The 27984-nt window shown below is 30.3% G+C and overlaps 3 protein-coding genes across 7 annotated transcripts; 2 read left to right on the top strand and 1 right to left on the bottom strand.

The window, feature by feature from the left end:
• Positions 1–3775, top strand: LOC126776549 (cysteine-rich hydrophobic domain-containing protein 2). The gene is made up of 3 exons (XM_050499147.1): positions 1–265; positions 2194–2404; positions 2594–3775. Exons 1-3 carry the CDS (start codon positions 147–149, stop codon positions 2759–2761), a joined length of 498 nt encoding a protein of 165 aa, XP_050355104.1. The 5' UTR covers positions 1–146; the 3' UTR covers positions 2762–3775.
• Positions 3776–4852: 1077 nt separating this feature from the next.
• On the bottom strand, positions 4853–19516 carry LOC126776543 (abl interactor 2). 4 transcript variants are annotated; one of them, XM_050499141.1, is made up of 4 exons: positions 19363–19516; positions 17033–17922; positions 14543–14779; positions 4853–6491 (listed from the first exon to the last, which is right to left on the bottom strand). In XM_050499141.1, exons 2-4 carry the CDS (start codon positions 17918–17920, stop codon positions 6183–6185), a joined length of 1434 nt encoding a protein of 477 aa, XP_050355098.1. In that variant the 5' UTR covers positions 17921–17922; positions 19363–19516; the 3' UTR covers positions 4853–6182. The 4 variants fall into 4 exon arrangements, with proteins under 4 accessions (XP_050355098.1, XP_050355096.1, XP_050355095.1 ...); XM_050499139.1 differs by lacking the exon at positions 19363–19516 and adding an exon at positions 18458–18737; XM_050499138.1 differs by lacking the exon at positions 19363–19516 and adding an exon at positions 18256–18388.
• Positions 19517–20624: 1108 nt separating this feature from the next.
• LOC126776556 (F-box/WD repeat-containing protein 4) lies at positions 20625–27150 on the top strand. Of its 2 annotated transcripts, none has more exons than XM_050499159.1 (8): positions 20625–21020; positions 21126–21198; positions 21296–21528; positions 21775–22007; positions 22502–22625; positions 22897–23032; positions 23139–23273; positions 26957–27150. In XM_050499159.1, exons 1-8 carry the CDS (start codon positions 20836–20838, stop codon positions 27122–27124), a joined length of 1287 nt encoding a protein of 428 aa, XP_050355116.1. In that variant the 5' UTR covers positions 20625–20835; the 3' UTR covers positions 27125–27150. The 2 variants fall into 2 exon arrangements, with proteins under 2 accessions (XP_050355116.1, XP_050355115.1); XM_050499158.1 differs by having other exon boundaries at positions 20626–21020; positions 22891–23032.
• The last annotated feature ends 834 nt before the right edge of the window (positions 27151–27984 follow it).

Raw genomic sequence — 27984 nt, 5'->3', positions numbered from 1 at the left:
CCTGGCAACACATCTATTTTGTATTTATGAAAACGTCATTTCGTATTTCATTCTCTAATGAATGCAAAATCCTAGCAAACACAGTTCTTTGTTATGTGTAACAAACACAAAAAGTTTAAAGGGTGTTGAGTAAGTGTTTTTTAAAAATGGCAGACTTTGATGCTATATATCCAGATGAGACAGAGCCCGAGGAAAATATAGAAGAGACTCATGTGACATTAGTGCCTGACCCTATCGTCGTCCGAGGAGCTGGTAACATGACAGTGTAGGTTTCATTTTATCAGCTGTTTACTTTCCACTTCAATACAAGACTATTTTCCTGATAAACACACCTAATATTACTAGATATTTACATTTAAGCTAAATTGTAATGCTATTTTTGGTTCTTTGTTATAAGATTGTTTCATTGAACACTTTTTGGACGAGGACATTGACCAGACGCCAATCCAAGATTAATTGTGCTTATTGCTAGAGAACAATAAAATTTAATTAAAATATTATAATTTTTATTAATTGTTTTCACAAATAAGTATAAATATGTAATTTAATCACATATCAGGTAAATAGAAAATTAGTTTTTTCAATCATTAATAAATTAAAAAAGTACACATAGTTATTGTACTAAACAAGAATTTGAAATGTAGTTTTTATTTATAATTAACATATTAACTATCCAAATGACATTTGACCTTTGCAACTTGACATCACACATCTGAATTATTTGTAAACAAGAGGTATGGTAATAAAAATCATTAAAGTCATCTGTAAATATAAATATTCTTAATGATTAAATTAAAAAAATTAACTAATAATTCTCATTATAATTTTATTTTTTTAAAGTATAAAAAAGTAGATCATGGTCTGCGGCTTGGTTATAAAATGGAAAAAAAATTAAAGTATTACATCACAACTAAAATGAATACAAAATGCCAGTACTTTTAATGTATTAAGTGCCAAGCACACCAATTTTAGTATCAGTTATTTAATTTATTAAAGTATGTTCAATAGTATGTGTATTTACAAATAGTATACGCAATATTAATAGAATTCTTCGGCTTACATCCTCAAATTTATACTATTAATTATTTTTATTTAACATATGAAATAAGGAGAAAATTTATTATTATGGTAATATATGTATTATGGTATGTTATATAAAAAATACTATTTTAAATGCTTTTTTATTAGTATACATCACCACCTATTATAAAGCACAGGGCCTTGCTGCGTCTGATGGTCTGTCCTAAAAAGGTAAACTTTAAAAATACTGAATAGATTTTCATATGCTTATCACCAATTTGTTGATTCACTAGGAATGCTTAAGTGTATAATTCATTAAGGTTTTGCATAAATTAGCAAAAAAACGATTTTAGTTTTAAAGGTGTAAGAAATTAAATTAAACATGTCATGGCGAGCGAGATGGCCAGTGGTAAGAACGCATGAATCTTAATCGATGATTGTGGGTTCAAACCTGGACAAGCACCACTGAATTTTCATGTGCTTAATTTGTTATTTTAATTTATCTTATGCTTGACGGTGAAGGAAAACATCGTGAGGAAACCTGCAACGTGTAAATTTCACAGAAATTCTGCCACATGTGTATTCCACAATCCCGCATTGTAGCAGCATGGTGGAATAAGCTCCAAACCTTCTCTTTAAAAAAAGAGAGAGGAGGCCTTAGCCCAGCACTGGGACATTCACAGGCTGTTACTGACATGGCAAGGACCGCCGGCATTGATTTGATAAAGTTACTATAAAAATATAAAAAATTATAGTATTCTGTTATTTCTTTACTCCTAAATTTTACGAAAAAACTTTTTTTTTTTTTACATTTTTTATCCCTTTTAAATTTCCTTCAATGTAATGTAAAAGCTTAAAATTATATTAAAGTACAGACATCATTGTAAGCATATTTAGCTATGTTATAAAATATTGTATCCAGTCATTATTTGTTCAAGAATAATATAACTTTGAACAATGTACTTAATTACTCCTTATCATTCTCTATTATGTTATTGTTTATTAAAATAGCTGTTATAGTTCAACGGTCAAGGACATGTAATATTTTCCATTTAAATGGGATAATGGTCATGGATCATAAAATATTTTCTTTTCACATAGACATATATAAAATATCTCCTTACAGATTTTGTAACTGTTAAAATGTATTATTAAAAAAACATTCAATTTAAGGTTTGGCCTAAGCAACCGGTTTAATGGAGAATTTCCATCTGGGCTGCAGTCACGTGTAGCACCGGAAGAGTACCAGGCAACCGTAGCTCGTATTAATAGTGTACTGAAGAAAACATTACCTGTAAATGTCAAGTGGCTTTTCTGTGGCTGTGTATGTTGCTGCTGTACCCTTGGATGCTCTCTATGGCCTGTTATATGTCTTAGTAAACGGGTGAGTGAAAACAACTTATCACATTATGAAAATATTTCAATCAAGTAGGTTATTACTTAGGTAATTTTACTTAACTTAGGTAATTAATCAGTAGTAATAAATGAATGTCTATTTAGTCATTGAATTATTAATACAGTTTAAAGTTATTAGGATATATCGTAATCAACATTTTTTTTTGTTTGTTTTCAGACTCAACACTCACTAAACAAACTTCTGGAATGGGAGAACAGTCGCCTGTACAATAAACTGGGCCTCCGCTGGCGTCTCACGAAGCAACATTGCGACTCATCCTCTATGATGGAATATGTGCTTCTAATAGAATTTATACCCAAAATTCCAATATACAGACCAGATTAAACGAACAATGCATACAGCTTGTAAATATAAAACCTTATGTTGAAAATTATAACTCAACACTTAATGATCGTGTATTCAAAAAAAAATCATCCCGAGCGAATATAAATATATATGCAGTACTTTATAGTAACATGCTGTATATTGTAAATAATATTATCATCTAATAAGTGGTTATATGCTTTGTGTGTATAGATGTCACATTATTAAATTTGCAAGCTTCAGTTGCTTTCAAAAGCCATGTTATCTTAATGTGTAATATAACTTTAAGGTTTCCGAGAAACAAATAAAATATAAGACATGCTATATTAAGCTATATGAGGCTAGAAAATTCATACACACTTTATTCCATTTCGCAATTGAAGCTAATACTTTCGCACAAACAAACATTGCTTCAGATATTCGATTATCTGATAGTTTATGTTAGAGCAATCGTATATATTACGTTATGTAACGAATTAAAAAAAAAAACCTATGATATGAAAGTCATTCAAAGAATTTATGTACCTATAGACAATTTTTGTTTTGTTTTCAAATCCGAATTTTTAACGAACAATATTTTGTTTAACAACAATAAACACAAATGTAATAGTTGTGTATTATATGTACCTGAATGTAAGTAGGCATGGATGTCCGTAAGGTAGGAAAGTTTGATCTAGAAATTTGGAGGGATTTGTTTTATAAAATCAGTTAGGGGATATTTCGGGACTGTGTTATTAGACAAGTAATTGTTTATACTAGATATGTTAGACGTATTTGCCCTCTTTTCTCTTTTCAACAAGTTGTGGAGGTTTTTGTATAAAATAATGTAATATCTGTATTTGAAAAAACTTTTAAAACGTCATACGTATCACAATTTTGGGATGTTGTCTTGCCACCGAAATGTTTTATTGAACAACCGTTGAAAAGCGAACAGGGTATATTGACATTAAGTTCTAATTTAAGCTAATGTAAATATTTTAAGTACCTATAATATAGATTATTTTTGTTCAAATAATAAATCTCACTATGTGATGATATACTTGTTTTATTACATTCATATTAACACATGATAACTTTTTCATTACTAATTAAATTCGTAATGTTTAAATGTTTTCCTCATTTACTTTGAATAATAATGTAATATATCATTGAACCAATGTAATATATCTATACCAACACCTTATATACATTATTTAAAATAAACAAGTTATGTGTATATAAGTAAAGTTATTTTGAAAATAAATTAGAATGATCTGTAACAAATTTATGAGGATAAAAAGAATTTCAGCAAAAAATATTATTATTTTTTATTAGTAATGTCATAATTATATTAAATTATATTATTCAACATTTTATGTGTATTTTAGCTTGGACGTGTTTTTATATTATAGCATGCCCATAATTATTAAAATTTTAAGTACCTTCTACTTAACAAGTTAACTGCCTTTATGATAATGTTCTTCTGGGTGAAAATTATAAGATTATCAAAGAAAACTTGTTCAATTTAATACCTTCGATTAAATGACGGCATAACCCTTCGCCCTCCGAAACACCAAAACATGGTTCGAAAATTTATAACAATTGCTTCTATTATAGCAGTTGTATTGATAAAAGAATATTTTTATAGTAAAATGACTGATGACTGCACCAGATAGAGTTATATCGAAGGTGTACTTTTGATAATAATTTTTTTTTATGTTAGAGGGTGCAAACGACCAGGAGGCTCACCTGTTGGAAAGTAACTACCATCACCCATGGACACCTGCAACACCCAAGGGCTTGCCGATGCATTGCCGGCCCTTAAGGAACGAATAAGGAATATAATTAGATATGTCAATCCCATTGTGTGTTATAGTGTTCTAGCCTGCTTGTTTCTCTAGTAGTCTTATTATGTAATTATTGCGTATACGCACAAAAGCATGTTATATATTGAATATATTTTTTCAAAAGTATGTCCAAATTACATACACAGATACGACATTACGTCAAGCCTTTGCTTTTTTAAGATATCATACAAGTGGTATGAAAATAAATTTTAATTAATTCAATATAATATGTACATAAATATTTAAATATAAATAGGAAGCATCAAGAAGAAAATAATAATAATTGTTATAAAATTTTATTATAAATAATATTATGTAGTAAGTATATATACATTAATTTCGTTAAAAATACTTAAGGCACTTAAAACTATGGTCCCACCAAAATAAAAACTACTTAAAAAAATAAATGACACGAAAGAAACTTGTTAAAACACAAATGTTTGTATAATTTGATGAGATTATTCCGCAAATTAGAACATAACCTTGCCTTTGACCGTACATCTTTTATTAATTAAAGCAAACAAAGTAAAAAAATATACACAGTATTAAATCTACTTGTCTCGACTTTATACAAATTATACTTTATTAATAATATAGACATTTATACATACACATTTTTTTATACAACTGAAGATATTCAATACTAACACAATAAGAACTAATTCATACTGCTTCGAGGGCAATATAGTCCTATGGGTACTGCCCATCGACAACCTTATATTATTCGGTCCTGTAAACATTCTTTGTTGTTTCATCATGATTAAAACGTATTGTGCTATTACATTATATATAAAATAATCATTGACGAATTTCAATACAATAAAACAATTAAAAAATACTTTAAAAGATCTGACTGGAATCATTGATTTGGTTTAAAGTATCCATAATACAATTTTTTTTCTATATACACAGTAAGCCACACTTTGTTATCAAAGTATATGGATACAAATAAAAACGTTAAACAATACAAAAAAATACACATTTAAAATTCAGATCGAACGAACATTTTACACAACCAAAACTAATAATTAACACATTACACAGACAAAATATATATACATTTAGTCAATTACGTGAAGGTTTTTTTTTGTCTATACCTAAAACACTTTTATGATACAATTGCATTAATTAAGGTCAGACAATAATGGAGCTAATTCGGGATCATATATAACAATTAATAATTGTTTTTAATGACTCCAATAATAAGTGAATATTAGCCTTATTTGAATATTGCATTTATTATGTACCTACCTTTATACTGCCACAAGAATTTACATTATTGCACTCGGTGTGGTAAGAAAGGTGAGAAATACAACTGTGATCCGTTATAAATGACGACTTTTACGTAGTACTGAACTAGAGCACGCCTTAGTCTAAAGATGTACATTGATGTTAGAAAAAATACGAAACATTTAAAGAATCAGTCTTCGTAATGTTTCCACTACTCATATCACATGTTATAATTGAGTTTTAATATTTAATGGACAATTTTATGGCTTTCTTTAGTATTATTTACTATTAGACAAAAGTACATACATACTTAATATAGTCGATTGAAGTAACATAAAATAACTGATGTAGATAATTGAGAAGACACAGATTATACAAATATTTGACTAACACATTTGGACGTAGTTGGCGGGAAACTGTCCCTTCATGCCGTTGCATTCGCCGAAAAACCATTCTTCGCTTAATTTCGAGAGGATCGTGATTTTATCGCCTATATTGAACCTAAGATCGCCAGATTGCACGGGTTCGAAGGCGTATAGGGCTATCGCTTCACCGATGTTCGATGGGTTATCGTTTGACAGAGGAACCTTGATCTCTACGTAATTCGACGGGAACAAGCCCTCTGTACCACAGCGCAATCTTCCGTACATCCATTCGTCGTTCACTCGCCTTATTAATGTTATCTTTGAGTTTGCCTGCAAGTAATAAAAATTTCGAGTTAGTATAATTACGTAAAACGTATGTCTAAATATTTTCTTCTTTAACAAATAATATGATAGTATATTATTACTTAATTACTTTTAACATTTACAAAATAATATATTTAAGTCACTTATCGCAAAAAAGTAGAACAAATAATACTATCTCTTAATAATATTTTGCGCATAGTTGTTACGCAAAATATTTAATACTGGTGTAAAGTCGATTTTAATTGTTTATGCATATTCTTCGGATGAACTTAAAGATATGATTTAAAAGTCAATCTCAGAATTATCTAAATCAACTGTCAGTATCCCGCAAACTAAAAAGGCCAGGTTTTTTTTTTATAGAATAGGAAGGTGGACGAGCAAATGGGCCACCTGATGGTAAGTGGTCACCAAACGCCCTTAGACATTGGCATTGTAAGGAATGTCAACCATCGCTTATAGCCAATGCGCCACCAACCTTGGGAACTAAGATTTTATGTCCCTTGTGCCTGTAATTACACTGGCTCACTCACCCTTCAAACCGGAACACAACAATATCAAGTATTGCTGTTTTGCGGTAGAATATCTGATGAGTGGGTGAACGACCCAGACGAGCTTGCACAAAGCCCTACCACCAGTAAATCTAAACTTATAAGTATGCACGTTTGTTCAAATTAATCGATTGCCTTGGAGTCTGGCCATAAGGAATACATATATAGTCAACGATATAGCAAACTAATCGGCAAGGAAAAGTAAACCATAAATTCTAATGACAGCCTTGAAAATGGGTTATAATAATCTTATGTAGGAGAATGGACGTCTCACAACAATGAAAACCGAACAAATAACCTTGCTATCTCGTGTAAAAAAAGAAAAAATAGCCTCTGTTTTCCAGTTACCTATTCTTCTCTATGTTACATAGATACATACATACATATTTATAGATATTACATACATATTTCAAATGTATTATGTCTTATATTTAGTGAATACAATTATTGGTAAACCTTAATAAATAAATAAAACATAAAAAAATAATTGTGGGTCTAAATCCAATGTTTTTTCATGTTCTTAATTTGAATTTATGAAGATATAATACATTTAGTACTAGGCTGTAAAGAAAAACATCGTGGGAAAAACTACATGAGTCAAATGAAATTCTGTCACATGATTCTGTAATTTATCCACTCCGCATTGGAGCAGTGTGGTCGATTTTCCTCCAAAACCTTCCCCTGAAAAGGAGAGGAAGCCTTAAGCCCAGCAGCGGAAAATTTACAGGCTGTTACTTTTTAATGTACTCTACATTGCAACAAAGCAAAAATAAAATTGGGTTATGAGGTCGCTAATAATTCCAGGACACGGCAGAAACTTGAACGTAAATTATTGCATGATAATGCATCAATCTTCTGACTTTAGAAAGCAATTCCATGTTTAACCTTGCATAAAATTATCGACAAGTCTGTTTTGCTCATATGTTTAACAGAATTATAGATCCGATTGAATGAAACTCTATTATAATAGCTTATAGATTCAGTCTGTTTACATGTTGTAATTTTTGAGATAAAGTCCATTACGTCAACATAGTAGGAGAGTTCATTATGTCAAATACGTCAGTTGCATTTTGAGACGAAGGTAGATATGATGTAAAACAGCATTGGGAATTTTTTAAATTTATATTTGTTTATGAGTTTATATTTATTAATTATATTGTTAGTACGACCCTAACCTATCTCGAGGATAAGAACAACAGCCTCACACATATTCAAATTTAAATGCTTCGTTAAACACTGATTTCTCTATTTCTGACATTATTCATTTAATATTCGAAATAAGAAGACACAGCATTGTTTATTACTTATTTAATCACCCGCTAAACAACGTTTATTTAATAACGGGCCGGTAGGCGTGGGTGGTAGATACTTGCCTTTCACGCCGAAGATTGTGGGTTCGATTCCACCCAGGACAGACATTTGTGTGAATGCACATGTCTGTTTGTCCTGAGTCTGGGTGTAATTATCTACGTAAGTACTTATGCATTTACAAAAAAAAGTAGTGTATATAGTATATCAGTTGTCTGGTTTCCATAGTACAAGCTCTGCTTAGTTTGGGATCAGACGACTGTGTGAATCCCAGGATATTGTTATTATTATACTAGAAGTACTCACACCCACAAAATATTTTGTATTCCTTGCGTAAAGTCTCATATTGGTAAACAAGCTCCCTTAGTACAGTTGTGCAATATATATAACAATGTCGTTAAATCAATTCCGGACATTAGCATTTTTTGTGACTCTCCCTCAATCTTTAGAAAATAAGTTACTTAATTATTATAAAATGCATGATTAGTTTTAATTAATACTTTTAATAATTTTTAATTATGATTTCGCCGATTGATTTTTTATTATAAAAATGACATTATTTATTATTTAATTTTGACATTTTTAAAAATTACTGATAATTTTTTGTTACTTTTAATTTGAATTTGATTAAATTAAATCTAGAAGTGCTATATATGTACACTTGTAATTGACATGCATATTAGATATACTATTATTGTTTTATAAATTAATTTTTTCAATCCTTTATATGTATGTCGTAAGTGTGCTATTACAAATAAATGAATAAATAAATTATTATAACGTTTATAAGAAATACAGTAAGTTTTTCCTTAATATGAATACAATGATATTGTGTAAAAGTGAGATTAAATATGTAAAATGATAAGTATAAAAGAAATCTTTGTATGTGGAATTTCAAATTTGTCATCATGAAATAATAACGACAGCCTACCTTTAATCGATAAGAAAACGTAACTGCTTTTGAGTTCTCAAATCGAAGACAATTCCATCGGTACTTTCGAAATATTACAATATTTTTAAAAGAATACAAAAAAAAAATAATGGACGTGCAATATGATCTGATTAATGCCGAGAGTTTACACGGCTAATTACTATTTGTATTTTTATTGACATCTTTATATAAAAAATTAGGAAACAAAAACTTTTTTAATAAAAGAATTTATCTTTTTTTATTTTTTTTGCCACCTGATGGTAAGTGGTCACCAACGCCCTTAGACATTGGCATTGTAAGAAATGTTAACCATCGCTTACATCACCAATGCGCCACCAACCTTGGGAACTAAGATGTTATATCCCTTGTGCCTGTAATTACACTGGCTCACTCACCCTTCAAACCGGAACACAACAATACCAAGTACTGCTGTTTTGCGGTAGAATATCTGATGAGTGGGTGGTACCTACCCAGAAGAGCTTGCACAAAGCTTTACCACCAGTAAAATCTGTGTAAAAATGTGTAAGTACCTGTGCGTAAAACGTCTACTGACTTAAGATAAGATAGAAAACTAGTGATAATTTATATTAAAATTATTCGTTTATCAGAAATAAATACTATTTCATTTAATTTAGTATCTATCATGATAACAATGTAAAAGCGAAATAGTCGACCGTCAACCTTTTTATAAAATAAGTGTTCTTTCTTACGACATCATAAACGATTGTAATTATCTCGAATGAGTCATTTCCCACCTAAACAGATAAATAAGTAATTATTATTAGCAATACTTCTATTATCAAATGATAAAAACGCAACTCGGCTGTTTACATAGACGTACTAAGTCTTATTAAACAAAAACGATGTATGCTTACTTATTTTTTATCTTTGTATATTAAATAATGCAACAGCAAATACATTTTTTTATTTATATCAATTTAAGACTGCACTAATTAATATAAACAGTGTACGGGAAAAAGTATCAAAATATATACAATGTTATCTAGCGGTTTCGCGACGTATAAACATTGATATATATCAATATATACGCCAAAAGTGTTCCAGGATGTATATATATGGCACGTTGTGCAACGTTATGACGACATTGGTTCTGATATTTTTTATTATAATCTTGAAGTGAATATTGCTAAGTTTTTCGATTTCCTTTATGTATCCTTTGTACCTTTGTTGTGTTGTATGTATGATTTTCATTTATGTATATATTATATTAGAATCTAATTTATAAATAAATTACAAATTTCGAATAAAGAATTTCTATATTAATTTACTGCACGTATTAATATAATACAATATACTTGTAAATTCAATTTCAAGACCGTTGTGAGATTGTAGTTGTAGTCTAGATAATAACGGACAACCTAGAAAAAACTGGAATGAAAAAAATGTCATAATAAAAATCTAACTGGATGTCAAGTTCCTGTCCGATATCAACATGGAAATTATTTATCATTCATGATATAGAAACACTTGCAAATCGACTACATTGCCTATACAAAAAATATAATAATAAAAATGCTTAGTAAACAAGAGTAGGACCAACAATATCGTACCTACGTCATGCGACCACACATGTTTCCTGACGCAAATATTTTACGCAGAAATAATATCAATGACACGTATTTGCTAAACAACATTATATTAATTCTTTTCAAATAATAATTTTGTAAAAGTCTATTTGATATTTAATTTGCTATTTATTTAGATAAAAATAACAAGTATAACTCCGTCAATCTACAAGATGGAATTTTAAAATGATACTTATACGGAATCTATAGGAACTGGGGTTGCTAATTTTACATATTTATAACGGTTACGATACGTTCCGGAGTCTATTCCTCACAAACATAAGCCTCAATCGAATCTTAACTGGGAGCCAATTACTATTTTTTTAATTAATTTTTAATTAATTTAATGGTTACGATGGGTATTTTTGAATAGGAAAATGGCAACCATTATTTCTCGATTCGAGTTGCGATAACGTGACACTTTTTAGTAAATTTTTCCCTCTATACTCCTCCTGTTTAAGTAGGGTGTCAGTTATTTTACTCGCAAAATATTTGTATTATGATAATTAATTATAACATATGTTTTAATAAAAAACACAAGGAATAAATGGTTAAAAGCACATTTACAAAGGCAGAAACCGTCTCACTAGTTTTAGTGACAATGCCATTGAGAGCATTTAGCAATTACCGTAAAGTATGGCGTTTGTATGCTTACGTTTTTAATGTCAATGTTAAAAATAGCTATTGACTACATACATATGCATTCACCATATATCATTCACGTAGTCTTCCATTTCTCGAAACAATCACGTGCGCTGCATATTTATATTAATACAGAAAAATTCCGCGGGTTGCGAATGTCACTAAAATGTCATCACAAGCGGATGAATATTGTTATAGTTATATACATAAAAATGGATGTTGGTATATCTGTTTGTGATTAATAGACTTCGAAAGCACATAACCGATTACCATGAAGGTTGACATAGATACATATATGATTTTTTTAATTGAGAAGATTTTTATACTATCGACTTTGATATACTTCGTCATATACAATTATATATAATTTTTATACCGTTAAACTATCTCCATGACAATTAATTTTAATTTAAGTACTTATAAAATGCTATCCCCTTTATTGTATAAACACAGAAGTGAATAAATATACACAGGCAGGACAACGGGTCGGGTTTTGCCAGTAAATATGTATATTATAATATCTAATAAGGCATATGTCATCATGGCAGGAACAAATCATTCAATGAAGTATCATAATTGTTGAATAAACGTTAACTACTTTGTCCATGAACGTCAAGGTAAATTTAGATGTCACTGCTAGGGTTTGAACGTATGTATTGTAAAAGTAGGTAATATTATATAACGAGCTCTAACACGCGATACACTTAAACGAATTAACCTTTATGTTTATAGGATTAATTATTAAGTATATAAATACTTTCATACGTTTAAATGATTGCGGAAAATAATACTGTTAATAGGAAGTGGAAGTATTAGCATCAACTTGTAAATACAATTATATATTACAAGAATAAATCGATTTTAAAAACATGTTCTTTGACATTACTTTTAACGCACTCACAAATGTAATGGCGGTTTTTATATTATACAATTACGCTTCGCACGGGAAGATTAAGCATCTCCATAAAACTTTTATATTGAAAGACTGGCTATGCATACAAAGTTTCATCACAATGATATGAATGTTTAAGGAACGCACAAAAATTCATTTTTATTTATTAAGAAGAAGATATAAAATAAAAATAGTTTAAAATTATAATTACCTATACAGAAAAAAAACTTTAAAATTAAAAGAATGTAAGATACCTATTTTAACGAATTGAAAACACGTACGAGACGAGTTACTAGTTTATAAGGTGCAAATTGTCCCTGAACTTGTATGATGCTATGTAATGATATAAAACACTTGCATAACGTTCTAAAAATAGACAAAAATCTTGGCTCAAAGCCACGTTGGAGAAAACAAACAATTTTAACGTATTTAGAAGTAGATATATATGTATTTATCTCACGATAAAAACATAATGCGATTTATCGAAATGTTATGTTATAAAACATATAACAATAATTATAAATACTTATATCTAAACGGTCAAGTACCTTACAATAACGAGATATATTTTAACGCGCAAACTGCTATTAAACGAACAATCAACCATTAGTACCGGAGGGTTAAGGGTCGAGCCTTTATTACATGTATTGAAGATACTTTAAATCGTTAATATCTAAATTAATTTTGTCCTGGTTTCCCGTTATGAGTAACGTAATAAACGAGTCTGAATTACTTTATTGATGACGTATTGGCCCTGTGGTAAGAACGCGTGAATCTTAACCGATGATCGTGGGTTCAAACCCGGCAAAGCCGTTTTTTTCAAACCCGTTCAAAGCACCACTGAATTTTCATGTGCTTAATTCGTGATTATAATTCATCTCGTGCTTTACGGTGAAGGAAAACATCGTGAGGAAACCTGCATGTGTCTAATTTCACTGAAATTCTGCCACATGTGAATTCTACCAACCCGCATTGGAGCAGCGTGGTGAAATAAGCTCCAAAACCTTCTCCTCAAAAAAGAGGAGAGGAGGCCTTTAGCCCAGCAGTGGGACATTCATAGGCTGTTACGGTTACGGTATTCATTTCATAAACATATTCTGTTTTATATATATTTAAATGACACTTGATTAACAGTAGTGCTTTGTGATAGTTTTTTTTTTTTTTTTTTTATAAATAATTCGTTCCTAAATCCTATGGAACATGTATTATATGATTTACATTATTCATAGGTAATACTGAAATCGAATTTCGTAAGCACGCTATGAAACATACGATAATAAAGGTTAGACACAGTCACGTCAAATCGGAGCGCTTTTTCAGATTTTGTATCTTATTCTTTTACAGTAAAACCTATATTCTCTTAAACATCACATTGTAATATAGCTAATCTCGGTAAATGTTAATATTTACTACTATTCCCATAGAATATTCATCGATATGACTTTATTGAAGGTAATTGAATAGCATAACTATCACTAATAATAACAAATTATCCGTAATGAAAAAGGCCTTCGTCCTGGTTTCCTTTGATTTATGAGATTCGTGTATATGTTTTACGATAATCTATGTTTTATCGCTTCTCATTATAGAAACAAGAAAATGTATGTGGGTAGAAAAGGAACCCCCAATCACACTTATTGTACTGCCATACATAATCATCCATAATATCGTATTGCATTGTTTCTCTGTGAGAGGTGAGTTAGTGCAATTACAAGTCCAATTGGGAATAACATCGTAGTACCTTTACCAATAGCTCAGATGCATTCAGATAGACTGGTGGTAGGGCTTTGTGCAAGCTCGTCTGGGTAGGTACCACCCACTCATCAGATATTCTACCGCAAAACAGCAATACTTGATATTGTTGTGTTCCGGTTTGAAGGGTGAGTGAGCCAGTGTAATTACAGGCACAAGGGACATAAAATCTTAGTTGCCAATGTTGGTGCGCCACCAAATTGGCTATAAGCGATGGTTGACATTTCTTACAATGCCAATGTCTAAGGGCGTTTGGTGACCACTTACCATCAGGTCTCCCATATGCTCGTCCACCTTCCTATTCTATAAAGAAAAAAAAAGATTGTATACGAGTCCATTTGCTCATATGTCATCCTATTATAAATAATAAGCAAAATGAAAATATAAAAAATACTTACAGAAAAACACAAATCTTCTTGGTGGTCGGTGAAGTAATCGAATAGCGCAATAGCGTAAGGTTCATCTTCTTCATCAGATACTTCAGGAGAATCAAGTACCTGAATGTCTTCCGGCCACACTACTGGTAAATCATCATCGATGATCGGAGGAGGTGGTGGTGGAGGAATAGTCGGCATTGGGGGTGTAAGTTCCCTTTCTGGAGATTCATCATGGTCCCAATTTAGTGGCTTGGTGTCCTGTAATATAACACATATAATGATAAAGAATTTGCATTGGAGTAAAAAAGTTAGGTATAATTTAAGTTGTATTTATTTGTATATTTTCGTTGTAATATCGAAATACGGTATTACCAATAAATAGTCAAACTAGTTATAACTATGAATATATAATGCTGAATTAGACAATCATTATTTATTGGACCACAATCAACTTAACTTTTGCATTTTAATATTCATTTGTAAAACGACAAACTGTTTGCAATATTAAATCTTCAAAACAGTCGAACAATGAACTGAATTCGTTTGTTATTTTAGGTAAACGTTGTGTGTCATTTGGTTCATAATTTATGCAATAATTCAGTTTTGATCGTATCTAGGTTAAAATTAATCTTCAAGAAGTACCTGGCATATAATGCATTAATATTCATTGCATACGATTAAATAACAATCATGCAAACATCTATAGACTAAAATTTAAATTTTTTAATCTTGTCTCAATTAGTATTGCATTGTCTAAATCTAGTGTTTAAAAATATTATAGAAAAGTATACGAGTATTCTGCCCTTAAAAAATTAAGGACAAATCCTAAATCTTTTCTAACATTAAAACCGAAAATATGTATGTGTGTATTTCTATACATATATTTATTTTTAAATTACATTTCTTTTTACAAATTGATGTGTACCATTCATACATACCGTACATACATAATGAACGTTATAGTAGATACTGGCTTACACTAATATTGAAAAGCAAGGCTTTGGTCAGTGGCATTATGCCAGCGTGTAGATCATTTACAGCAATTGTGACCTAACCCATATTTTCAGTTATATATTTCGATTTTAAGCTCATATACACTTTATGAAATGGAAACCATTTACATTATTTAGGTGTTCTGATATAACAATTTATAAATTTATATTTGAATAGAAAATTATAAAACACGCACTATGGCAATTTCAAAATTTTCCATCCTTCATGTTAACTTTTGTATATCTTTGAATATATAAATTTGGACTAGCGAGTAGTGCAAGTTATGACTATTAAAGAAAAATACATAAAAGTATAAAATATTCGTATTATACAGCTCTACAGACTGCGCTGATTATAACTCAGGATATTACGAAATGTCTTAGCTAGTGTCAACTATGCATGTTTAATGTAGGTCACAAGAAATTATTATTTCATTTCATTTGCAACATATAATAAATATTTATATATAATATTTTTATAACAAATCTCTCAAAGAAAATTTGAACATTTGCAAAAAATTAATACCTACTTACCACGTCAAGGTTTCAATTGGCTACAGCGAAATAATCTTAATTAAAAAATTTGCGAATTTAATTTACAATATTAATTATGGTTTGTAAGTTTACGAAGACTGTTCTAGGCAAGCGCGCTCCATCTTAAGACTGTATCTAACTTTCCATCAGGTGTGATAACAGTCAAGCGCTAGCCTATACATTAAAAAAAAAAAAAAAAAGACTAGCTGCTCCGTGTCATTTCATATAATATTTTACATATATTCTATAAGCTTTCTCAAAAAAGAGGACTATGCAATAAGAAATGTTTCTTTCAAATCACACTGATAGATAATGAGTTGCTGACATAAGTGCCTTCAAACCAATTAATAAATTATTTCGCTTTATATGATAGTATTAAGATACAGATTAAATCAAGTAACTGAATTAGGTAAATGAAAGGAACAGTCAATATATGAATGGTATAAATTTTTTTTTTTACCTTTGTATTAGTGAAATCTATGTTATAAGTTATCACTGATTTCGCTTTTAAAAAAACAATAGAATGATATTATGATTACCATTATATATGAATATTTATGTTTATAAATAGTACATACAATTAATAATGTACCCATAAGTTATTTTACTCTTAACAAAAAAGTAATTTTAAGGGTATAAAAAACATTGTCGCCATAAAGCAAGTGGCTTTTTGAATGATTTAACACTTTGTTAATTAATATAATGTGTTTGAATATAATAATTACCTTCCCAATTTATCACATTTAATATCCCAAAATAAATCATGGCAACCATACATAATGCCTTATTTGAAAATTATTCAAGGCAATGCTTATGGTGTACAATAGCAATGTGAATTAACATTGCAGAAAAGTTTTACACTTTTAAAATTTACTACTCATGCACGACTGCATAGATATATTACTAGGCTGTATAGATATTTTTCTTAATATTCTATAACTTAAAAATTGTATATAAAATATTAAAAGAAAAAAATAAGACTTACCACATTACCCACAAAGCCATTGCTTATTTTCTGAATTGGAGTTGTTGTGTTTATATTCATTGAGGTCATTTGGAAACTACTTCCAAATGTACTTTTTAATAATGCTGAATTATCTGGCGGCTTTGGTCTTGCCGGCTTAGCACGAATTATTGTAGGCCCTTTCAATTGTGACATTGAGTACTGACTACTAGCATTGCTTAAAGTATCAAAAGAATCAGAATAAAACGTTAACTTATTTACTGGTGGTGGTTTATTAACTAGTGGAGCCGAGAATGGATCTATAGTTGAAAAATCATCTAGGGTGTCCTCTTTATTCAATGGTTTTCTAGAATGCAGGAACAGATCAAAGTCATCTTCAAAACCACTCTCAGCTTGAGAAGCATTTCCACCACTAAATGCATTGTGATGATTGGTTGATGTTGTAGCATCTGATCCAAAACTGTCTACGCTTACACCATCACTGCTAGACCTTGTTGTGAAAGTAGGTGAACTGGGTGGCGATGAGAGGTCTATTAATGTTCCTGTTTGCACATTTGCCTTATCACATTTGGGAAATATTTTGGTAGTGTCCACTTCACTATTACAATTTGTAAAACTATTATGTTGGTTATTTGCACTTGGGTTATTCACTGTATTTTTACCTTTTCGGGTCAACAGTGCAGAGAGGACTGTTGGTCTACGTATAAAATGAGTAGGTTTAACTGAGACATCTTGCTGTTTTAAAACATTTGGTGGTGGAGGGCGTGGTGGAGGCTTTTTCTTTTGAGTACAAGGAACTGGTTCAAACACATCTGCACCAAAGGGATGATCATTCCAATTTGTTACAGGCGAATACCTGTTCACTGCAATATTTGGTATTGCCGGAGCTGGCCTTGCAGGACCTTTCATAGCTGCCCAAATTAAATTTTAAATTAAAATCACAAAAATATTAAATAAATTTCGTTAAAACGGGAAAAACTATTATTATGTTTAATTATTTGTTATCATTTTTGTTGAAACCACCACAAATATAAGCAACATGATCCAACCTGGCTTTTAAAAAAAATATTTAGCTCTTGCTAAAAATAAAAAAGGTATTTCGCACTATATTATGACGACTACGATGCGTCGATGACAAAAATCACAACGACACTGTCGCTGCTCACAGCTGATAGTGGACCGCACATAATAACGGATGTAATTCTAAATATGATAAACAATTGATAACAACGATATCCACCCACCCATTACACGAGTGTAACGAGCAGACTGTGCTTTACGCAGTATCATGTAGGTGCCAGGTACGGGAGAGCACGGCCTTGATAAAGTTCGTCTTACATATAACTATATTATTCACATGAATTAGGTACAGCACGAAATACTATAAAGTCAATTGCAATATCAAGGTAAATAAGATCTTTATTATTTTAATGGTTTACTACATACCCTGTTTAAACAGATCCATTGCCAAACAGATATATTCGCGGATGTAGTGTCAAAACAATCAACACAACTCGATAACTGCAGCATGAAAATACATATAAGTTTAATTTATTATAACGTTGTAATGATTTTTGTTTTCCAATGATTTTAGGTCATTTCCCTCGCGTTAAATAAAGAATTTTAACGTAAACAGTTAGTTTTGCTGCGTAGAAGACCGTTTGGCCACAGAGTAGATGAATCACTCAAAATTCTCGTTATGTACCTACATGAATATTAAAGTTGAAGAATACTGAGCTAATATTTGACACTTGACGTATTCCAGCTGATATTAAAGGAATAGTCAATTGACTAACGATTGTCAAATTAACCACATAGAATATTCAATATACCTTGCTATTACTCATTTTACGTGTATTTTAATAACAAACGAATGTACATATTAATTAGAAGGATTCAATTTAATTGTGAAAAAGTTGTAAGGCTAAAATATATAATTGTGTTTTAATCATTATTTTGGTATAATGCAAATGATAATCATAATATTTTTGAACAGAATCATCAGAATAAAATATTCGTGCAATCCTAGGAATTAAAGTCTCATTAAAGAATAAATTCTAAATAAGTAATAATATTATTGTAACTTCTTAATACATTTAGATTTAAAAAAAAAACAACTATAAACAAATTAGAAAGTAAAACGATAACATTACATAATAAGGAACGACACAAACTTATCACTTTTATTTCTCAACTTACTCTAATTTTCATAATAAATATTAGTAGGATATAATATTATGTCTAAGAAGTTTTATTATTTTTATAATAAAAAAGTTAAAATTTTAAAATACCCAAGATTTTAAAAAACATTATCCCTATTCTAATCGAAAAAGGAATAAAGGTAAACAAACCTTAGATTTACATATTCCGTGCGATTTGCTAATAATTATACTGTATTTTGCACTACAAACAGTTCGTGATTAAATTACCTTTATTTTATAATACAACACTATTCCACTTAACTAGTTATAACCACTTTAACTTCCAAAGTTCCGATTATAACTTCGCGAACATTAAAGACGCCATTTTCTTGCTAATCCTTAGTGAAATATCATAGATTGTTCAAAACCTCGCCCAATGATATCACTTCAAATTCGATGTCAAAGCTGTTTATATTATTATATATCTTTACTATTCTCTGCTTGTGGTTGGAAGAAGCTATATTTTACTAGTCTAAAAACAGACGCATAAAGCAATATATTCTTAGATCCTAACTTCAATTCCCAGATCGGAAACTAAGAAATTAGTTTTTTTTAAAAGTAATTATCAGTAAAACGTAGTTTCTTTTATATAATTGGAAGGCGGACGAGAATATGGGCCACCTGATATATAATAATAAATATCTGATGAGTGGGTGGTACCCACCCAGACGAGCATGCACAAAGCTCTACCACCAGTAGTGGTTATATTATACTCTTTGTGCCTCGAAAAGCACGTATAACTTCTCCTGCACCTGAAATATTTGTAGTCTTGGCACATTAGTCGTCGTAGTAATCAGATAATGGTAGCAAGAGAATAGAGTGTTTAGAACACCAGTGTTTGCACACGAATATTTGCATTATACAAGATTTGTGTACCAACCAACAAATCGCGCGCAATTATCAGTGTTAGGCTCTAGACCGAAGTCGGTCAGAAGGGCAACAATTACTGATAAGAAAAAATTAAATCAAGCAAGGCAAAAACAAAAATAACTTAACGTTTCGTCTTTTTAAATATGGTAGCTAATTATATTTCCATCACGGCACAACATATAGTGCAAGGTTACATTTATAATAAATATAAATATTTAAAATTGTTTATTAAATTTAAAGTTACTTCATAATTAAAAAACAAGAGGCCTCACTTTGAAGTTTGAACACTCATTGTGAAAGAAGTATACATTAATTCAATGACTTTGATTAATAGAAACCCGTTTATTAAAAACTCTTATATTTTTTTTTATAACAATGAATTAGTACATATTTAAAATGTAGTAAAGATTTTAATAATATATTTCAACGTTTTTTGCGTTGACACGGTTGGAATGTCATATGTCACTGATTTGACAAATATTAAATGATAAGTAGGGTACCTTACTACCTATTAGATTTTTGAATAATGCAATTTTTTATTGTAGAACAGGCTATATCTATTATCTACACACTACTAAATAATAAATAAAAGTACCTTAACTAAATAGTATACACATTTTTGAAAGTTAGCTACGTTACTTAATTTGTTATGAGGACTTGTATTAATGAAAATACAAAAAAATATATTCAAGATTATGCCTCTTATTGGATTTTCCAATTTATTTGTAATCGTAATAATTACCAAGCAACAAAATGTGTGACCATTCGTTATTGGATATGCCTTTAGATGTTTTGATTAACATATTAACATTATTAAAAACATCAGACCTTCGGAATCTAATGCTAACTTGCAAATCTATGAAAAATTTAATCATAAATGAAGGTACATTGTGGAGATTAATATGTCGCAACAGACTTGTTTTAAAGAGCAGTAAAAGGTATCTATGCATGAAAGAGGATAACCTAATGCTTAATAATAATTTATATGGATATCATATTACATGATTTTTTAATCTAAAGATTAATGTTATATTTTTTTATAGTGAGCTGAATACTTCATGGTATAAAAGATGTAAAATTTCACATAACTGGTGCAAAGGAATATATACAAACAAGGTAAATAAATTATTGAATCACATGAATAATTTTACCACTTTGAATACTTAAATCTTTTTAAAATTTAAACAATTTTCAAATATAAGAATTTGTTCAGGTAATTATCCAACATAGAACTAACTACATGCCCTGGCTGCAGTACTGTGATTCTGAGGGATTGTACCTATCTGTAGGTTCAGATCTTAGGTTTTATGTAATTGATAAGAAAAGCTTAACTCCTGCTAAGACTATATGGTCACTAGAAGTTCCAATAATTAAGAGAATGGATATTCGAACCAATGATATTTCAAGATTCATAGTTAAAGACAATCTGATTATATGTGGTAATAGGTAAGATTCTTATAAAATATGTACAAGTTCTAATCCAATTAATTTAAAAAAAAAACATTTATTTTAAATTACATTGGCATAAATAGTGTCAATACATTTATTAACAAGAGACAAAATAATATAAGAATTTCTCAAATTTCATCATAATAGTCAGTCTGAAATTTGCAAGAGACACAAAATTTGGCTGATTGCAAATTAATGACTTTTGCTATCAATATATACAAATAAATTATTTCAAATCATCAGAGATGGATCTACAGCAATATACCAACTCAATGATGATAGAAAATTGCCCAAGTTATTATATTTTATCAAAGATTGCCATCAAGATGGGGAGGTAGAAGTATCTGCGGTTGAAAAAATTTATAATACTGTAGTTACAGTGTCAAATAATAGCCCAAATGTAAAATTCTGGCAATGGACATGTGATGAAAATGATGTCACAACAAAATCATACAAGACGAATCATCAAGTTTGTTGTAAGTTAAATTTAAATGTTATTTGTTTTTATTAAAAAAAAATGATGATAATATTCAATGTTATATACAATTTACAGCCTGGAATTAATTAAATAATGATTATCCTTTTTTATCTGCAATTGACTTGTCATGCCATAATATAGATAAAAGATAATCAGAATCAGTTACTGTGAGATATTTAGATTAGTATATTTTTCTTATAAGAATTGTTTATCCATGCAATAGGTTAGCTAATATGCCAGCATACATTAATTTATCCTATATGAAAATGTAAACATAACCAAGTTATCATAAACAATATGATATTTTTTGTCTTCTTTTTTTGAGTGTTAAATAATTGATGACAGAAAAAGATAAATTAGTGTATAACTATTTACTGGCTATGCAATGTTTATTAGTAACAAGGTAGGGTAGTTATTAGGTACTATTCTCATTGTTATTCTGTAATAAAATTGAGGTTTATTCATAGAAAACTTAATTTATTTTAATTTTAGGTAAACAAGAAATTCAATTACAAAATGAAATTGGCTGTAGATGCATGACTGCCAACAAAGGAGAGGACAAATTGGCTATCGGTCTCAATGGAAATAGTAAGCCCCTTTTACTTGATGTCAATACGTAGGTTGACTTCTGACTTTAATAATATTTATTATATATATATATATATAAGTTTATTATATTTATAAGTTTATTATATGTAATAATATATATGATGTTCAACTATTTATGCATTAATAAATTTACAGTATTAAGAGAATATGACTGTTAAAAAAATTGGCTCATTCTCTAGTGGATTACATATAACTTGCTTATAATATGATAATTATATAATAACATTAAATATTTCCCTTACTGACACCCATCTTAACAAATGCATTTTCAGCAACAGTTTATTATTATGGAGTGCATCGTCAAGAAATGTTAAAGAAGTAGTGCGTGATGTACAATGGCATGATGAGAATTGTATAGCATTTGTCACACATTCAGGAAAGCTGCAGATTATTGACGCGAGAACTTCTAATGTGGTATTTTATTTTTATAATACTCTTTTTATTATTATATGTGTTAAATAATTCAAAATTTTTTTTGAATGATTGAACATTTAATGCCAATTGATATTTAATTTTCTAGGTTTATAAAACGAGAGATCCGTTCCATTCATCTTTATATTGTATGAAAACTGATTCCAATCACGCGATATTAGTTGGCTCATCAGAATATTCACGGTGTGTTCTGTTTGATACACGTACCACGAATCATGTGCAAGTAAGTTTCTATACTAAAATTTTAAATTAGGTTTCATTATTTTTAATAATATACTCCGAAGATAGTAACGACGCTGAATAGGGTACAAAGGGTGACTACTAATGAGGGTTCGGAGTATACCAGAACAATGGCGATCTATAATGGAGATGATACCATCATGTCTGCCCGAATATCGCTCATGAAAGCCATCCGGAAAACTACTAAGATCAATTGACAAGGAATACAACAGACATAAAATAATAATATTGTATTCCAAAGAATTTTATCTTCATGCTGCTTGGGGAATAAAGACACACAGACACATCAAACTCCTAAACTGATAGAAAGATACATCAAAAGCACGGAAAACACATCTGAGGATACATAATAAATATCATGGGCGACATTGCTACAACATCATAGATTTAAAAATATTTAATTTATATATATCTGTGTCTGAGATGCAACACACATTACGTTCTGTATAAAACGTTGTTCTTGTATAGTCACGTAGTAGTGCTTCCATCCACGGTCCAACAACGACTGACTTCTCTCTGCTCGGGTCGGTATTTATATAGTATCGGAGACAAACGAAAGAGCTTGTAGGGTAGTTTATTAATACTAACATACACTACATTCCCTCCCTTGTTTTTTTTCTAGCAAAAACACAACTTTTAATTAGTATCTTCTATTACTTATCTGTTAATATTTTTACGTTACTTTTCTTTCTGTTCTTCTTCTTTTCCATCTTCCGACTCATTTACATCTTTTTCTAAGTTTTTTTCTCCATTTTCATTTCGGACAACCTCCCATTGACCCTTTTCAAATGAACTACATTTCTCCGAGATATTTTTCCAGTTAAATCGTTTCGAATGCTTATGTCTCCCCCCACACTTTTTTCCACTGTATGAGGAGTTGGGTCATAATTTAGGCTAAGTTTATTTTTTTTAAATTTCTTACATAAACTTTATTTCCAGGTAATAATTGGCATTCCTTAGATTTTCGTTTCCGGTCTGCGTATTCTTTTCCTGCTTCCTTTTTTTCTTGATCACGATCTCTGACATCAGCATCCTCAGGATTATGTGAATGTGTTATATCTCCTGCCATGGGTATTTTGTCCCGATATTGCCGTTTGAAAAATAGTTCTGCTGGAGTTTTACCAGTCACACTGTGGGACGTGCCATTATATATAGTTATATACTCTAACAAAGCAACCCGCCAATTTATTTTCTCAATTTGACTAATCTTTAATCGCTTCGAAATATCTCTATTCTGGCGTTCAACCTCGCCATTCTGTTGCGGCCAGTATGGAACTGTGTTATACAAAACTATATTTCTTTCAGAACAAAATTTTTTAAAATCATTACTACAAAATTGTCGTCCATTATCAGCTATTATATTGTTATTGGATTCCCTAATCTACTAAAAATTTCCTCAAGTATTCGTATTATGTCCATACTTGTTATTTTGCGACAAATCTTTACTTCCTTATACCGGCTGAAATAATCTACGATTACAAATATATAATCGTTGCTTGGTAGGGGCCCTAGCAAATCGATACATGTTGTACCCAGGGTTCGCTTGGTAATGCTCTTCTTTTTAAGGGGTTAGGAGGATTGGGAGTTGAGACTAATGTGCACCCCTTGCAGCTTTTACTAAGTTTTCCGTTTCCTTGTCATACCTAGGCCACCATACTTTGGACCTTAGCCTCGCCTTCATGGAAACTATTTCCGGGTGTCCTTCATGAGCAGCTTCCAATACTTCGCAGTTTCTTTGGAATTACGATCCTTGTCCCTCTTAATAAAATATCTTCATAAAAACATAGTTCACTTTGAAATATATTGTAATTTTTTACTTCTTCTTCCCAATTGTTATTATACAGGCCTTCTCTTACTTTTAAAATTTCCTCGTCCTGTTTTGATGCCTCTGAAATTTCTTTGAAGGATAGCGCAATTGGTCTGCTAGCTTCGACAACTTGATATATATAGCTTTCTGAAACATATTGTGGTTGTTTTTCCGATTTGCATAACCTTGATAAGCAATCTGCAATGTTTTTTTTTCCTGGTTTATAAACTACTTTGAATCTATACGCTTGAAGGTGTAATAACCATCTTTCTATTCTTGCACATGGTTTGGATTTAGGGCCAAATATAACCTCTAGTGGCTTATGTTCCGTCACTAGCTCAAACTCTTTCCCAAATAAAAATACATAAAAATGTTCGACTGCCCAGACCAAAGCTAAGGCTTCTTTTTCCGTTTGACAATATCTTCTCTCGCAATCAGTTAAAGTCCGATGACCATATGCTATAATTCGCGGTCCGTGATCGTTACTTTGAACTAATACTCCTCCCAGTCCTACTGGACTGGCATCTGCTATGACTACAGTTCGGTCATTGACGTCATAATATCTTAAGGTGGGAATGTCGGACACTGTCATTTTTAGTTTGTTAAACGCATATTCTTGTTTGGTTCCCCATAAAGTGGTGATTTCTGTGGTTTTATTTTGTTTGTTTCTGAGTAGCATTTTCAGCGGTTCCGTAGTCGCCAAGTTTGGAATCCATTTACCAACGTAGTTTATTAATCCCAAGAAGCTCTGAAGCTCACCTATGTTCAACGAAGGGCGAAATTGTTTAATAGTTGATATATATTTGTCTAAAGATTTAGGTGACTCCTTTGTAGGACAGTTCATGTCCTAGAAATTGTACGTTTTGTTCTCTGAAGACACATTTGTCTTTTCTAAGAACCACATTATTTTGTCTAAGAGTCTCCATAACTTACTACCTGAATCTACCAGCAATTTAACTTCCACTCCACCAATGTAACAATTTAATACACTGTCATCATAGATTCTAAATACATATTGTATGTCTCCAGACCCTGTATGCCCTATTTGATTTGTTTCGTATCTTTCACCATCTTTTTTAAATTTCTTAGTCATCTTGTTCATAGTTATATCCTTCATATTTTCTTTTAGAATTAATATTTCGTTTCATTGTCTTACAAAATTGTCTAAGGTGTCCTTTTATTCCGCACTTGTAACACTCTTTTTCTCTTGCTGGGCAATTGCTGTCTTGAGAAGTATGACTTGTATTTCCACATCTGCTATATCCAGATCTTATTTTCCAGTTCTTATTTTTTTCCTTCTTTTGATGTGGTTTCCATATTTCTTACTCTGTTTATAATATCCTTTGATGCACTGTTCTCCCCAAATTCTTCTATTTGTCTGTTAACAGCCTCAAGAGTATTCGCTTCGGCTATTATGTTAGTTAATGAGAATGTGAGATACATTTATACATTTTGTAGTATTTTCTTCTTGAGCTCTTTTGAGGAACATTTTTCGGTTATTTGATCAATAATTTGGTCTTCTTTATCTTTAAACTGACACTTATCGGCTTGTTTTCTCAGCCGTATCAACCACGTCTGTGTCGCCTAATCGAATTGTACTGTTTTTTTTTTTACTTATTATTATTTTAATACCTTTACATTTTATTTGTCAAAACTGTGTGTTGCTACTTCTGTTAACTATTAATGCAATTTAACAGTAATTGGCTGTATTGTCTGTATATTGTATTTTTAATGTCAACATATTTTGTATCATGCTGTTGTTTTCCTTAAATAAATAAATAAATATAAGCCAGAGCGAACTGGGAGTTTTTTGATTAAGATTGAATTTTCGAAATCACATTATATTTTTTTCTTTTCAGATATATTTCACTCAGAAGAAATCGTCTCCTGTATACAGTCTTGATTTCGATTCAACAAAACTATTAGCAGCAGCTGATCGTGGAGTGGCTGCCTTAAATTTCAATGTCAGTGCGTCTAAAATTCAAACACGAGATTACTCTCATACTTTTGAATATATAATAAGATAGTTTGGTAAATAAATATTTTTGATCTCTTTTAATTGATGCTGCTATTATTTTCTTACAACATACAACATCTTAATACCGCATGGTCTATATATCAAATCCCTATTCTGGACTCTCCTATTAATACGATTTAATCTCAGAATTGGAACTATAAATGAAAACTAGTTTAATTTATCCCAGGAAAAATAAACGTGCTTAGGCCTGGAGACCAATTCGCTATTCCAATTAGAAAACGTTATTATTTTAAAGCGATTGTAATAAGTGATCTTTTTAATTGTTGATTTTCAAGAAGGTTATTCACAAAAATAACCATGCCATACAATTCTGATGGTTCGTCGACTACTGGAAAATACAAGGTGTTGTTATATAATTTATCCGACATTGCTTTTAAATCTCAGGAAATATTATAGATATAAACATGATTTTACCCAAATATTAGATTTAAATTCATATAAATAATTACGCTATTTTGTTATTTAATATACGGAATTTAAAATAAAATCATAATGCAATTCAAAATGTTCACAATTTCATTTATTCGCCGCTTTATATATATATACAAATCACGATCATATTCATAACGAGATCTCCTAAACTATCCTCCCGATTGACCTGAAATTTTTCATTCCGACGTAGACGCTGACTAAGAACGGGTTTTACGCAAGTTCTATCTTAAAAAGTTACTATTAGCTAGCGTATCATATTTGAGAGGATTCTATTCCAAAATTTTCGAAAGCTTAAAAATAACAACACTTACATATTTATATTTAGAAATATAACTTTGACGTTTTATTATAATTAAGATTTATTTAAATAACATCAATGATATTACTAATAACTTTTTACATGTATATTAGCATTGA

Source organism: Nymphalis io, chromosome 20 (assembly GCF_905147045.1).
Source record: "Nymphalis io chromosome 20, ilAglIoxx1.1, whole genome shotgun sequence".
Classification (NCBI taxonomy): Eukaryota; Metazoa; Arthropoda; class Insecta; order Lepidoptera; family Nymphalidae; genus Nymphalis; species Nymphalis io.
The sequence above is the reverse complement of the archived record's forward strand: the minus strand, read 5'-3'. Positions and strand labels throughout refer to the sequence as shown.

What these genes read in the sequence shown, in the direction of transcription:
- LOC126776549 (XM_050499147.1), top strand. Translation starts at nt 147, where the DNA reads ATGGCAGACTTTGATGCTATATATCCAGATGAGACAGAGCCCGAGGAA. An exon ending in GGAGCTGGTAACATGACAGT is followed by an intron (nt 266 to 2,193) that starts GTAGGTTTCATT and finishes ATTCAATTTAAG; the next exon opens with GTTTGGCCTAAGCAACCGGT. An exon ending in TTATATGTCTTAGTAAACGG is followed by an intron (nt 2,405 to 2,593) that starts GTGAGTGAAAAC and finishes GTTTGTTTTCAG; the next exon opens with ACTCAACACTCACTAAACAA.
- LOC126776543 (XM_050499138.1), bottom strand. Translation starts at nt 18,301, where the DNA reads ATGATACTGCGTAAAGCACAGTCTGCTCGTTACACTCGTGTAATGG. An exon ending in TCGTTACACTCGTGTAATGG is followed by an intron (nt 17,923 to 18,255) that starts GTGGGTGGATAT and finishes TAATTTGGGCAG; the next exon opens with CTATGAAAGGTCCTGCAAGG. An exon ending in ATGGCTTTGTGGGTAATGTG is followed by an intron (nt 14,780 to 17,032) that starts GTAAGTCTTATT and finishes GTTATATTACAG; the next exon opens with GACACCAAGCCACTAAATTG.
- LOC126776556 (XM_050499158.1), top strand. Translation starts at nt 20,836, where the DNA reads ATGTGTGACCATTCGTTATTGGATATGCCTTTAGATGTTTTGATTAAC. An exon ending in GTTTTAAAGAGCAGTAAAAG is followed by an intron (nt 21,021 to 21,125) that starts GTATCTATGCAT and finishes ATTTTTTTATAG; the next exon opens with TGAGCTGAATACTTCATGGT. An exon ending in CTGATTATATGTGGTAATAG is followed by an intron (nt 21,529 to 21,774) that starts GTAAGATTCTTA and finishes TCAAATCATCAG; the next exon opens with AGATGGATCTACAGCAATAT.